Consider the following 15,160-nt stretch of genomic DNA (forward strand, 5'->3'; position numbering starts at 1 on the left):
CTGAAAATTAGGTTGTGAGGTACAAAGATTTTTTAAAAATCTATCTGCAAGACTGAAGTATGTTCCCAATAAACTACCCAATTCAAATTAAAGAAATCTAATCCTTCATGATGAAAAGACTTGAACTGAATAGAAAATCTGACTTTCAAATACAAGACCCTAGAGAATCATAAAAAGGAAAAAGGAAAAAGAAATTAAGGGGGATGTTAAAAGGTTAAACTGTTTACATTCCTACATGGGAAGATGATATATCTAACTCATAAGAATTTTCTCAGTATTAGGGCAGATGATAGAAATCAATTTAGACAGAGGACAGAAGTGGGAATTGATTATAAAGGGATGATATCTGTAAAGCATTTATTTTTTATCTTTTTTATGTGGGGTGGTTGGAGTTGGGTGACATGCCTGGGGTTGCGCAGTGGGTGAGTGTCTTGTGTCTGAGGACAGATTTGGGCTTGGGTCCTCCTGGGTCCAGGGTGGGTGCTTTGTCCACGGTGTCACCTAGCTGCCCCATGATGACATCTTTGGGGTAAAATTGAGGGGTGAGAGGAATGCATTGGGGGAAGGGGAAAGGGAGAGGCAGAATGGGGTGAAATCCCACATGAAAGAAACAGGAAAGGGCTTATGGAGTGGGGGGAGAGATGGGGGAGGAGCAGGGCAGTGAATGAACCTTACACTCATTAGAATGGGCTCAAAGACCTTAATATCATCAGAATTAGCTCAAGAAGGGACTAATATACACACTCAGTTGGTTGGAGTAATCTATCTAACCCTGCAGGAAAGTAGGAGGGGAAGGGGATAAGGAGGGAGGGGTAAAAAGGGAGGGCAGATTGGGAGAGGGGGCAGTCAGAAGCAAATCCCTTTTGAGGAGGGAGAGGGTGAAAGAAGATAATAGAGTAAATATCATGGGGAAGGAAATAGGATGGAGGGAAACAGTTAACAAGAGCAACTGTGAAAAAGAGAAAAGGAAAAAAATGTACAAAAAATATTTATAGCAACTCTTTGTGGTGGCTAAGAATTGGACATCGAAGGAATGTCAGTCAATTGGGGAATGACTGAACAAGCTGTGGGATATGATTGTAATGGAATATTATTTGCTATAAGAAATGACAAGCAGGAGGATTTCAGAAAAACCTGGAAAGACTCATATGAACTGATGTCTAGTGAAGTGAACAGAACCAAGAAAACATTGTGCACAGTGACAGCATTCTAGCTCTATGAGCAATTGTGAATGACAACTACTCTCAGCAATACAATGATCCAAGGACTAATGATGAAGCTTACTATCCACCTCCGGAGAAAGACCTGATATTGATTGAACACAGACTGAAGCTGCTATTTTGCACTTTCTCTTTTTTTTTTACTTGAGTCTTTTTATATACATAATTGCACATGTATAACCTATACTGATTGCTTCCAACCTTGGGGAGGGTAGGAATGAGAAAGGGATAGAATTTGGAACTCAAAACTTTAAATAAATAAATATTTAAATATTTTTTTTTAAAAAAGAAAAGAAATCTAATCCTTTTGAAGGAATTTGAAACTTTCAATAGGGTCTAGAAACAGAGAGATATGCTACATGGGTTTCTACTTTAAACCACCACTTTTTAGTAGGCGCCATGTATCTCCAACTAATCTGGAAAGATCAACCATAACAAGTAAGAAGCTCTCCCCGCCCCCCAACCTTAGTAGTTGCTCAATTTCCATGCTCTGATTCAGTAATTGTTGAAAAAAGAGACAGTAAATAATGCCAAGTAGCACGGGAATAGGAATCTACAGGAATCAGACAGAGTTCAATTCCCAACACAGGTTTCCAAAAGACCCTCAGATGGTCAAGGGGCCATTATTTTACCTGGCCTACATACACAAAATAGTAAACTAGGAATAAATGATTACACGGATCTTTCTTAAGTCAAAAATCATGTTGGTCAATTCAGTATTCTTACCCTTTCACATCTTTTTCCATTACAAATTAACCAGTATCTTCCACATATTAACTACATCCTCTGAAATGCCACACACTTCTGTTTATTCACATACAGTGAGCACAATCTCCTTTTCTTCCAAGTTTATTAATTAACACATAACACCCCTTGCCAGGGGCAAGGAGCCTACGAATTCAACAGGAGGCTCTTTCTTGTGTACCAACTCCTTCCTCTTGACAATTTTAATTTACAGACTAGGAAGGAACCAGCTACCCTAGTGGACACTCCAAACAAAGCAAAAGGGAGGAAGAGACATCCAAAAAGATGACACTGGAGGTCTGAAAGCCAAAAATCACACAAAAAGCTGAGATTCTTCAGAAATGACAAAATAGCCTGCAAAAGGGATGTTATGAATTCACAGGGCAGGCTGAAGGATCCTACCTCATAGTATGGAGAGACAAAGGTATTCATAGAAGGGAGAATGGATGAAAAAATAAGCTCCATTTTCTTAAGATGCTAGGCACTGCTGGGCTTTTGATCTTATTCTTACTTGTTGCACTAGATCACACAAAGAATGTGAAGAACGATAGTCATGAAGAACCGGAGGCTCCACAGACCCTAACCAGTCGGATTATCATTTTTAAGCTCTGCACCATAAATTCTTAGTGTTTAGTCCATCAAAATGTATCAGTTACACGATTTAAACATACTTGAGGGTTTGGCTCCATTGTAATTCTGGAATAAGTGTAAGGGAGTTCTCCATACCACGCTGTCAATCTTGGCTGCAGATAAGTTGTACCTAGAGAAAGAAAACACAAGGCTTTTAGAATTTTTCAATTGGATTTAATTTAATTCCAATATTGGTTCTAATATAGTTCATAATATTCCCCCTTGCAAAATCTGACTGTGCAAAACCCATGTATGCTCTCTACTCAGAGTTATTCATATGTGTGTGTGTGTGTGTGTGTGTGTGCACGCGCATGCACTTTTTTTCCTTTGAAGGAGACTTCATTCTATGAATGCAAGTTACAATGGGATCAATATAGTTCTTGGGTGCTTATAAGAGCTTTGCAATAAAGGCCCTCCTTCGAGAATGTATTTCTCTCTTTCTTTTTTTGCAGGGAAATGAGGGTTAAGTGACTTGCCCAGGGTCACACAGCTAGTAAGTGTCAAGTGTCTAAGGTTGAATTTGAACTCGGGTCCTCCTAAATCTGGGACCAGTACTTAACCACTGCCCCACCTAGCTGCCCCCAAGAATGTATTTCTTAGACGTGAAGCAGAGAGGAATACAAAACAACATGTGAAGCCAAGTATATAAGCACAGATAGTAAGTACAAAAGGGATAGCCAAAAGGAGACAGACGTGGGCAGTGTAGGGGAGAAGAGCCATGAGGTGGACCTTGGGAGGATGAGCACGATTTATGTAGGAGACAGAACAGAAGGAGTGAAGACATTCCAGACTGGGCAAACTGCACAGACAAAGGCCCAGTGATCAGAACGTGCATGATTAGTTAAGGTGAGAAGACGTTTACCTGAGAAGAGCCAAGGATTCCCATTAGGGAGGAGTGAGTGATAAAGTTAAGGGGGTGAAGGCAAGGGCATGGTGAAGGAGAGCAACGGTAAGAAGAGAAGTGACAATAGTTGTGGGTTTTAAGACCACGCTCCCCCGGATGTCCAGGCTGCTTCCAAAGGCAGGAACAGGGTCCTACTACGTCTGCCCCGTGGCCAGGGCTACATGGGTCTGGGACAGCAAAGTCCTCGTGTCAAACACAGCCTCACCCCCTTTAATCAGCAGCTCCCTGAGAGCCCCTCCCTTCCTCCGGCCACTTCCAAGGGCCCTTTCTTCTCCATGTAACTGATCCAGGGGAGGAGCGGCCGTGGCACAGGCGCCCCCCAGTGACAACACGTGGTGGAGCAGGCGCCTCAGGCAGCTTCACATTTCAAGTGTCTCTGGGGTTTTTAATTTGGCATGAAGACATATGCTACACTTATAATTCTCTACAAACTGAAAAAGTGCAAAAGAGAGAAAGCAAAAGGCTGAAGCAATGGGGAATGGGCCCTTTTCATTAAAAGGTGCACTGTTTTGTGTTTAGGTCATTCAGCAGAGACTGACAAAGGACTCACTGCAAATGATGGGACCAGCAGGAAAGCTGATGCTCGAACACAAATGAAAGACTGAATGTGTGAAGAAAGAATGCTGATACCAGAGCTGACAGAGGGAGAGAACAAAGTAGAAGAGAGAAAACCAAGGCAACTACAGAAGGGATTTTACAAAAAGGTTTCAAATGAAGAACGGGGAAGGAATCAAAAGGTGTACTAGAAAAGAAGGTTCTTTTGGATGTGCTCTTGTGGGCATCCTCCTCATAGACCCTGACGACCCCTCCTGGAGAGAAGCCAGGCACACAGAGCTGGTCTGACAAATGAGGAACGTCAGAGCAGCTTTGCCCAGAGTGGCCCAACTAAGCAGGGAGGGAGCGCGGCGGAGGGGGGTGTGGCGGAGGGGGGTGCGGCGGAGGGGAGCGCCTCCAGTATCCTCACTGAGCGGTGCGTACGACCTACCATAACATGGGCTCTGGAAGTCTGAAAAGGGAGGCCGGCCTGGGAGTCAGGAAGAATGGGGTTCAAACCCTGCCTCTGACCCAGTGGCCTGGGCGCCCCAACCCCAGGCAGGTAGCTGTCTGAGAGCGGCCGCGGCACATGGTAGGGGAGCTTCCTCAGCAGGACACTGCTCCCTACGGCAATGGAGTGACTGGTCTACAGCTGTAAGTGATCACATGAATTAGAAAAGAACTTGATAAATTCAATAAACATGGAGTAAGCCCCAGCTACAGGCCAGGCTTTGTGCTAAGTGCTGGAGATACAGAAAGAAGCAAAAAGCAGGCCCTGCCCTCTAGCAGCCCACAATCTAACAGAGGAGACCACAGGCAAACAAATAAACACAAAGCAAGTGATAGATGGGTTAAACAGGGAATAATCAAGAGAAGGAGAGCTCTGGAATAAAGAGGGCTAAGGAAAGCTTCCTGTAGAAGGTGGGATTTTAGTTGGGACTTAAAGGAAGCCAGGGAGGAGGGAGAGCCTTCCAGGCGTGGGGGACAGTCCGAGGGAATGCCCAGAGCTGAGGGATGGAGGGTCAGGGGAACAGCCGGGAGGCCAGGGTCACCGGATCAAAGAGCGTGTGTGGAAGAGTAAAATGTAAGAAGATCTGAAAAGGTAGGAGAGGGCTGGTGATGAAGGGCTCTGAATGCCAGACAGAGTCAGCCTTCTGCATCTGCTCCTCATGGAGGGTGGGGATGACACGGTCAGACCTGAGCTTAGGAAAATGACTTCGGCAGCGGGATGGAGGACAGAATGGGGCGGGGAGAGACCAGAGGCAAACCCACCCCCAACAGCTACTGCAGGGACCCAGGTGAGGTGATGAGGGCCTGCAGCAGGGTGGGGCCTCGTCAGAGGAGTATCCAAGAGAGGCTGAAATGGCGAAATCTGCGCGAGTCGGCAGCAGCTTGGACACGGAGGGCAAGAGACAGTGAGTCAAGGACGACTCCTGGGTTACCAGCCCAAGGGATGGTTCTGCCCTCTATAATAACAGGGAAGTTTGGGACCGAGGAGAGTTTAGGGGAAAAGATAATGAGTGTAATATGTCTCCTGGACACTAATTGGCGCTGTGAAACTAGAGGTCAGCAGAGAGTTTGGGGCAGGACTGGTAGACCTGAGAATCATCACCTTAGAGATGGTCATTAAATCCATAGGAGTTGATGAGATCAGCAAGTGAAGTAGTATGGTGGCAGAAGAGAAGAGAGCCCAGGAGAAAGCCTGGTGGGACAGCCAGAGTCAGAGGGCATCATCTGGAGGGGAAGCAGGAGAGAGCAAAAACCTCAAGAGAAGAGAGTATCGAGGAGGAGAGAGTGATCAACCGTGTCACAGGCTATGGAGAGGTCAAAGGGGATGGGACCAAGAAAAGGCCACCGGGTCTGGCGGCTAAGAGATCATTAGTAAGAGCAGAGAGAGTGTTGGAGCCAGAGTAGAGTAAGAGAGAAGGGGGAGGCACCTGCTGTAGAGACTTTTCAGGAAGTTCACCACAAAAGGCAGAAGAGAAGTAGGAGACAGCTGGCTGGGGCAGAAAGATGAAGAGGTTTTTCAGGCTAGAGGCATGTTTGTAGGCAGGAGGAAAGGAGATGGTAGAGGGAGATAGTGAAAAAAGGTCAAGAGAAGGGAGGACAGAACAGAGCACGGAATGTACTAGAGAAGGATGGAAGGGGACCACCTGTGCAGGCAGAGGGATTACCCTCGGTAGGGTAAGGCCACCTCCATGCGAGAGAGAAGGGAAGGAGATGAGGAAGAAGGAAGACGAGCTCTCGGGGACAGCCTGAATTCTTCTGTTAGATATGAGGCAAGGTTCTTAGCTGAGAGGGTGGAAGGAGGGGGAGCCATGGGAGGTTTGAGGAGGGAAGGAAAGATCTGGAAGAGTTGGTATGGAGAGTGGGATAGCAAGCTGATACAGCAGGATTGCCTAGTGGCCATGAGGGCCCAGTTGAGGCTGTGCAACATAAACTTGTAGTGGACCCAGAGTGATTGTGTGATTTTCACTATATTTGTTCAACATCAAATGTTTATCACATGGTGAGGGTGACCCAAGGCTGGGGCTTCGCTGGGTGTAACTGGCAATATTAGGAAGGGGCTAGGGATTCGAGAGAGGAAGACAAGGTAGAGTTGAATTGGTTCCCCAAGACAGGGAGAGGAGGAGAGAGTGCCTCGTATAGGGAAGATGGCCTGGGAGAAAACTGAGGTGTCAAGGGATTGCAGGACATGGGATGGATAAAGAGTAAGATTACTTAAAGGAAGGCAGAGGGAGAGGTGATAAAGTCCAATTGACTGTGATTGGATAAAGGGATTTCCGAATTCTTCAGCATGGAGGTGCTACATTTGTGGATAACAGCAAGATTCAGGGGGTGACTGTCTGCATGTAGCTGAGTGGAGGAGCAGCGAGCGACAGGAGGAGAGCAGGCTGAACAATTTAGTGCTTAGGGTTAGAAACCTGAGCTTATAGTCTACAGGCACTTAGAACAAGGCTTACAGAAAGAATCCCGTAGGCAAGGAGACGTATAAAAACCAGTGTCCCCGTTCCTTAGGTTCATGATGCTGCCATTAGAGTGGAAAGGACATTGAAAATAATGTTCACCTTCTATGAGCTGAGATATTTGGAGCTCTTGCGTGATCCTTGCTTAAAATGAGAAATGCCTATGCATTTTTAAGGAAGGTAATGAGTCTTCCTGAACTCACCCTCTCGGGTACCAGTCCTCTGCTTCCACGGAACATCTTGGCACAGTTGTTCAAATATCCAATCTGCTTCTTCTGATTCAATGAAATTGGGAAACAAGCATATCCTGATTAAGGAAGCAGAAGCGTGAAAGATTAGAGAGTACTAAGGTAGAGATAACAACACTCTGAGATAACTTCTTCAGATGTAAAAGCAAACAAGCAAGCTATCAGGCATCTTAATCTATTAATCAAGAGGCACTTTGGAAAACCCAATGTCAGCAAGGCAGTGAATACCCAAGTGACATTGTGTGTGACTGGACAATATTCTGCTGTGGAAACTCTAGGAGACTGGGCCATAAAAGTATGAAAAAAGATTGCATAAGCTAGAAATGTTAGGAGTGCTCTACTTGGGGATTTTAAAAAGGACCAAAGAGGTCCAAGCCCAGCAACAATATGCAAGCCCAGTCTGTTTAGGGGATCTGGCAGAAAACACAGTCTGCCGAGTGCCCAGTAAGTTCTATCTTCTATCTAAAATAATTTTTGCAAGCAGCTACTCTGCTTAGGTAGAAAATAAACAAAGTAGGGGCAGCTAGGTGGCGCAGTGGATAGAGCACCGGCCCTGGAGTCAGGAGTACCTGAGTTCAAATCTGGCCTCAGACACTTAACACTTACTAGCTGTGTGACCCTGGGCAAGTCACTTAACCCCAATTGCCTCACTTAAAAAAACAACAACAACAACAACAACAAAAGTACACTAAAAGCTTGTAACACGCCATATAGTCAAATGAACTGATAATAAAAAACAAAAATAAGGTCCCCTGTGAGACAAAGAGGAATGCTTCATGAAGCCAGGCAAGAAGCCAGGAAACCAAGATAAGAAAGAGGAGAAAAGGACAGAGAAGCATGAACAAAGGATGTTCACGCATCCCAGCCATGAGACTGGCACACAACTACCCTGGCTTATCTGAGGTAATGAATACAATCAGTTCCTAACCAAGTTGATGGCTGCATGCTTTGTTTCAGGCTCAAACTCGCAGCATGCCATCCCCCCATCTGGTCTTCCCCTTTGCCCTACAGCAAAAGGGGGGCGGGGAGAGGCAGCATTTAGTCAGGTGAGGACAGTACTGGAGGCCACTCTCTTCAAGGCACTCAGACCTTTATGGTTTAAAGCCAATGAATTGGTTCAAGTCTTTGGGATGAAACACACAAAGGCAAATGAGACTCTCCAAAAGATTACTCCCACTCTCTGTTCTTCTGGGAATTTTCCAGCTGTCCATCCAATTCCTGGAAGTGCCCTCACTCTGGAGATAGGAAGAGACAGCGAAGAGACCCTAAGATAGCTGACTTTAGCCAAGTCGCTCCACCTTAATGAACCCATTTTTAATCTATAAAATGGGGGGAATGATCCTTGAAACTCCTCCCTCACTGGGCTATTATGAGGAAAGCCCCTGAAATTTTTGAAGAGCTACATATATCTAAGTTAATATTATTATGTTCTCAGTCTTATCTCTTGAGAATAAACTACTGAAGGGCAGAAGCTATGTCCACTCCAGGCACTATACAATTCCATAATCCCTGTTATCATACATTCAATAGGCAGCCCCCGTCAAAGTGAAAGATGAATCTAGGGGCAGAATCTAACAACACTGTGATCCGTTTTCATAGAAAAAATTAATTACTCAAGTGTTAAGAAAATTCAATGTTCTAGTATTTACAGTCTCCTGAATCAAGAACAATTCTCCTTTGGACACGCCTCTTCCACTTCCAAGGGATGCTATGAGATAGGCAATGGGTCACTGTGGCCAACTATTTCATCCCCTAGAGGTCAATCTCCCGGACATCCATCACTTAGGGAACAACTCTGCATTCAGCCAGGCTGGACCTTGGACAGCAGCCCCAGACTGGCCCTGGACCCGGCCTGAGGTCCTTGGAGCTCAGTGGGACCTGCCAGTTCCTGCTTCCCAGGCAGACCGGTCAGCAGTCATCTGTAACCAGTGACTCCTTGAGCAAATTTAGCCAGCCAAAGGAGGGCCACGTCCTTCCAAATGGCTGGCACGTCTCTTCCTCGTTCCAACGTTGGGAACTGCCTGCAGAAGAACAGCTTTTAGATATTTTCAATTGTGCCAAATCATCACCTGGGGGTGGAGGATGGATTTGGAGACACCGTAAGTCATTTGGAGCCAAGTCTGATGAAAAGAATCAGATGGCAGTCTGTGTCAAAATGAGCCGCGATCACAAGATCGTGAGACCGTTCATCCCTGGTGCCTTAGAAACAGGTGCTGAAGGCAACTCCCAAGGGCACTCCATAAACCACCTGCCCAACAGCAGCCTCACTGAACGAACCACTGAATGGTGGAGCAAACAGCATGCCGGACTTAGGAAATCAGGAAGACTTGGATTCAAATCCTCCCTTGGATGCCGGCTATGTGAGCTCAGCTTCTCAGCTTCTGTCCTCATCTCTAAAATAAAGACATGGGATGGAGGCGGCCTATGAAGCCCCTGCTGCTTCTTAATCTGGACTCCTATGAACTTTCTTTTTTTCTTTTTCATTCATTCATTCATTTATTTATTTTCTCATTTACTTTTTATTTATTTGTTGTTATGAACCAGGACTGGTGATTCAAATGCCAAAAAGTTGCCTGTCCAATGATGAAAAAAGGCCAAATGCTTTCAACATAGCTATGGCTAGACAGCAAAAGGTTTTAATTAATTGTTTTCAAAGTCTCTTTTTTCTTCCTAACTCATATTTTCTAGGGGTGTAAAAACTATAAGAAGGTAGTTTCATTTTCTTGGATACTGAGTTAAAGACACCTGTCCTGGCACTGATGCTCTCACCAGTTTGCTGTAGGACTCTGGAAAAGTCACTCAACAGCTCTCTTTGGCTTGTTAAAGTTGGGAGAAACTTTCCTTTTTAATCTTTGTTTCAAGGGATGGACCCCTGGGTAGAGAAGGGAGGAAGGATAGATTCAGAAATGAATGTGATATAAAGAACCAAAAATATCCACAAAAATCAGATTTTTGAATGCAAAAAGAATTTCTGGAGAACACAAACCTTGCTATTCAAGCTCCAGACGAACGTTATGTGGATAAAAGAAGAGATGTAAAAGTGCTTTTGAAAAATTACAAGTGACCAAACAAACACAAAGTACAACAGAATCAGCAAGCTATAAAGAACCTTTTGTCCAACCCTTTCCCCCTCCCTCCCAAACTCATTCTTCAGGTGAGGAAACAGAAGCATCCTTGTTTTCTAACTTAAGCTGCCAAATAGGATTCATGAATCTGAAGTCAGATGGTTCCAATCTGGGCACATATATGGGCATATTCTCAGAGTAAAGTCCTCAAGTGGGTACTCTTAAATGACAGAGCCTTACTGAGAAGCAGCCCTTTTACTGGAAGGGTTCGCTCACTCACCGAGAAACGCCTGTGGGTGATGTGCTGATTTCATAGACACCTTCTTTGCTAAGGAAAGAAAACAAAAGAAAACCTCTTAGTGGGAGAAATGGTTTTTACAGGCTTTACAAGTAGACATTCAAAAGTTCCAGAGCCAAAGCAGGGATGAATGGTAGGAGCTATTCTCCTACCAAATGCCCCCTCCCCTTGCTCAAGGCCAGATGTCCACAATGGCCAACATTTACAGCATTCTTCTTCTTCTTCTTCTTCTTCTTCTTCTTTTTTCCGGGGCAATAAGGGTCAAGTGACTTGCCCAGGGTCACACAACTAGTACATGACAAGCGTCTTAGGCCAGATTTGAACTCAGGTCCTCCTGAATCCAGGGCTGGCACTTTATCCACTGTGCCAACTAGCTATCCCTACAGCCTTCTTAAATAGGAGAGTTATGGACAAGAGGCTATGAGGGAAAATAACATGGGATCAAGCCTCCCTCTATCTACCCACATTCTCCCCTTAATCTGTGTCACTCACTACCCAGCAAGTGCACACACACTGTACCAAATTTCACCATCACACTGTCTCCCATCCTGTATAAAGTGGCAGGTTTTTCTTGTCCACCAGCACCTCTACAATGGCTCTCTGGCTCCAAGCCAGCTTTTACAGAGGCCATCAAGTATGTTTCCCACCCTCACAACAACTTTAAAATGGTACTTTTAACCAAGAAACCAAGGTAATTTTGAAGGGCCTGCTGTAGAAGATTACAATCTTTTCTTTTAGTTTCTGTAAGAGTTAAAAGACAAATATAATATATTCTCTCCCTAGGACTGGGGATTTGAATGCCAAAAAGTTGCCTGTCTAATGATGAAAAAAGGCTGAATGCTTTCAACATAGCTATGGCCAGACAGCAAGGCCAGGGGAAGTGAGCGAGACAAGGGATTTTTCAAATGAGACAGAGAAATGGAAAACTAAAACCTTGAGGGCAACAGCGCGAATAATGCCTTACGGGAAACATCCAACTTGGCACTTCTCTAGGGCTGGAGTTTTTCTGAGATCCCAAAGATGCTGCCAAAACTAACCACATAACATAGCAGTGAGGAAAGGAGACATAAAACTCTTCATTTTACAACTGAAACACAGGGTTAGACAAGTGCTCTCGGTCACAGAGCAGGTCCGAGATGGAGAAGAACCCAGAAGTTATCAGATCAGGCAGACAAGGATGGAGAGGGGCATAGTATAAAATATTGAGTCTGGATGCCTGGGGTCAAACCTGGGCTCTGACACGTATTAGATTTATGGATTGGGGAGAATTGGACTTCCTCGCTTCAGAGTTGGGGGTTGGGGGGAAGGGATGCTTCCTAATCCTTAAAGTGCTAAAACCCCCCAACCCCGAAGCAGCGGCTGCTGTAAATAGATTATCTGGAATCACATCAAGATTCACAGACTAGAAGACAAAAAATGAAAATGGTCAATGCTGGAGGGGTTGTACGAAGACAGACATGGTAGCACGTTCTCATTGTAGCTACGGATATCAATGTGGAGGCCAAATGTTCATACCTTCTGACCCCGAGTGAGATCCCACTGTCAGACGTATGTTACAGAAAGAAAGTCCTATATACACCAAAGTGTTCATGGCAACACTTTTAGTGCTTGCAAAGCAATGAAAACTAGATAGGCATCAACTGACTTGGGAACGCCCGCATGAATTGTAGTACAGGAACATAGGAATTATTCGTACGCTAGAAGAAACTATGAGGGGGCAGCACCAGCCCTGGCTTCAGGAGGACCCGAGTTCAAATCTGGCCTCAGACACTTGACACTTACTAGCTGTGTGACCCTGGGCAAGTCACTGAACCCTCACTGTCCTGAAAAAAACAACAAAAAAAACTATGAGAAACATGGGAAGACAAATTGATGCAAAGCAAAAACATACGAAGCAAAAAGAACCGGGGGGGGAAAGACATCCAAACCACAATATAAAAGAAAGAAAACAATGAAACTGAACTCTGTGATTATTATACCAAGTTGAATCCCAAAGAAGAACTGAGAAAATGTGCTTTCTCCTGTTCTTTGCAAAGGTGGGGGACAGAGGACTATGGATGTGGGAGCTTGCATACACTGAAAGCCTGGGCTAAGGTATTGGTTAGTTTTGCTGAACTACCATTAAAAAAAAAACCTTTCTCTTTTATTCTTTGTTACAAAAAGACTTGCTGGGAAAGGGAGGATATAGTCAGAAATGAAGGGAATATTAAAAATCAAAGAATTTTTTAAAATGTAAATTATTATATTATACAGACAAGTTAGTAGGAAAATTTACTAGGAATTCTCAAGGGCTGAGAATACTAGAATATACTCAATTGAAGGGAGTCTAAGGTGTAGGAAATAGATAGACTTCAGAGTCAGGAGAGACCTAAGTCCAAATTCCAGTCCTGTGACTACTGGCAACTTAACTAACTTTTGGGAACCTGTTTATTCATCTGTAAAATGGGAAATAGTACGTAAGTACTAATTGCCCCATTTGGGCTTTAAGCACTATAAATGTGAGTTATTAATAAAATGTAAATGCACAAAGTGGAACATCTCCCTGTGAAGTTCCTTTGAGTATGGAAATTTACAGCGTAAGGAGTGAATGATGGCAGTAAAGTCGCAGCCATTCAATCTACAAGAATGGGACAGATCTGGACCTCAGCTGGCCAATAAACATTTGTTGTTCAATTGTTTTTTCAGTCACGTCTGACTCTGTGACCCCATTTGGGGTTTTCTTGGCAGAGATACTAGAGTGGTTGGCTGTGTCCTTCTCCAGATCATTTTACAGAGGAGGAAACGGAGGCAAACAGGGTTAAATGACTGGTCTAGGGTCACACAATGAGTTTACATGTCAGGCCAGATTTGAACTCAGGAAAGAAGAGTCTTCCTGACTCCAGGACCAGCCTTCTCTCCCTGCCCTGACCACAGGATTTCAGGGCTAAGAGTGACACCAGCAGGAGCACTCAGGATGGTGAAGGGCCTCAACCACAGACAATGTGAGGACTCTCAGCCCTCCCCCAGGGGTCCCAGGCCTGACCCATAGAGGAGCACATGCAGACCCAGGAGTTTTGTGAAGGTTCAGACCGCACTAAATGTTCAGGCCTTCAGCATAGTCTGGAGACAAATAACCAGGGCAGGAATACTGGCTGAAAGAAGAGCCTGCAGTTCTAGAAACCTTCCCAAGCTCCCTTGCTGGCTGACAGTTGGCAGAGTCCAGTTATAGTCCACAGCTGCTCGTACTCAAACCCTGGCCAGGAACTTGCAGAGCTCAGACCAGAAAGGGGATTTAGAGGGAAAGCAGATTAAGGGAGGGACTGGTCTAAGCAAAATGAACCCTGAGGATGTACAAGAACATGGAGAACAATGATACCTCTTGAAGGTAGCAAAGGATGGGAATCTGAGGGGGTTGCCCATAAATTGGGGGATGGTTGAACAAGTTATGGCCTATAAATATGATGGAATACTGTTGTGCTCTAAGAGAAATGAAGAAGAAAGTTTCAGAGAAACCTAGGAAAACCTATATGAACTGATATAAGGTACAAAGAACCCGGGAAGGAAAGGCCAAATGCTCCGAGGTCTACTTTTTGGTGATACTACATAAATGGCATGAAGAACTATAGCTCTTCATATCTGGTAGATTATTTATTCCTGTGCAGGCTGGATTATTGATCTGGAAGCCAGGACTTAGACAAGTACACTTGTCAATGCATATCTTTGCAGCGTGTAGGTTTATATTTAGTAAAGTGTTTGCTTTTTTAATTTATCTCATTGATTCAGTCTCTCCAAACCATGAACTTGTCTTTGGAGCCAGGATGTACCTGTCCTAAGAGAGAAATCAATTGATCAGCAGGTATTAATTACACATTTGCTAAGTGTTTCATAACTGCGATGATATTTAAACCCATGAGAGCTGATGAGGTTACCAAGAAAGAATAGAAAGAAGACCCAGTGAGAGCTTTGGGGTATACCCTTGGGTATATGAGTGTGTATGATATGGTATGTGTGTGATATGGGGCATACATGTGTATGTGTGTATGCATGTGTGTGCGTGTGCGTGTGATGTGTGAGACATGGTAGGCCAAAGGGAGAATTAAGAGAGCAGAGTCATGAAAACTGAGAGATGAGAGGGTGGTTAACAGTATCAAGCAGAGAGGTCAGAAAGGAAGAGAATAACAAAGAACTGTCAGATCTGGCAACTGAGAGATCACTTCCAGCTCTAGAGAAAGCAGCTCCAGTTTAGTGATGGTCAGAAACCACACTGAGGGAGAGAACGATTCGATAAACGAGTGTAAATGGCTAGAAAAGGAATTTGGCAGGAAGGGAGGAGGGATAAAGGGTAACACCTCGAATGGATGGTAGGATCAAGCAGGGGTTAAGGGTGGGAGAGCCCTTTGAGCATTTAAAGATAGTAGGAAGAGAAGGAATGTGAGAGACTGGAGATTAGGAGGAAAGGAGGGATGCAGAAATAAGAGTAGGAATCATAGGACAGACCATCTTTGGTCATCAAGGGACTTAGTCCAAAGGGAAAGAGATGTCTTACCCAAAGACAAAAGGAAAGGAGTCAGG

The 15,160-nt window shown here is 44.5% G+C and overlaps 1 protein-coding gene across 7 annotated transcripts in view; it reads right to left on the bottom strand.

The window, feature by feature from the left end:
- The window catches only part of ALKBH3 (alkB homolog 3, alpha-ketoglutarate dependent dioxygenase), a 49,298-nt gene that overhangs the window by 23,789 nt on the left and 10,349 nt on the right, over positions 1 to 15,160 (bottom strand). For all 7 annotated transcript variants that reach the window (XM_043973113.1, XM_043973116.1, XM_043973112.1 and 4 more), the window contains 3 exons: positions 10,592 to 10,639; positions 7,202 to 7,305; positions 2,636 to 2,724 (listed from right to left, as the gene is read on the bottom strand). In XM_043973113.1, coding sequence (XP_043829048.1) covers positions 2,636 to 2,724; positions 7,202 to 7,305; positions 10,592 to 10,639 — 241 coding nt within the window. The remainder of the gene's footprint in view (positions 1 to 2,635; positions 2,725 to 7,201; positions 7,306 to 10,591; positions 10,640 to 15,160) is intronic.

This window comes from Dromiciops gliroides, chromosome 6, assembly GCF_019393635.1.
Source record: "Dromiciops gliroides isolate mDroGli1 chromosome 6, mDroGli1.pri, whole genome shotgun sequence".
Classification (NCBI taxonomy): domain Eukaryota; kingdom Metazoa; phylum Chordata; class Mammalia; order Microbiotheria; family Microbiotheriidae; genus Dromiciops; species Dromiciops gliroides.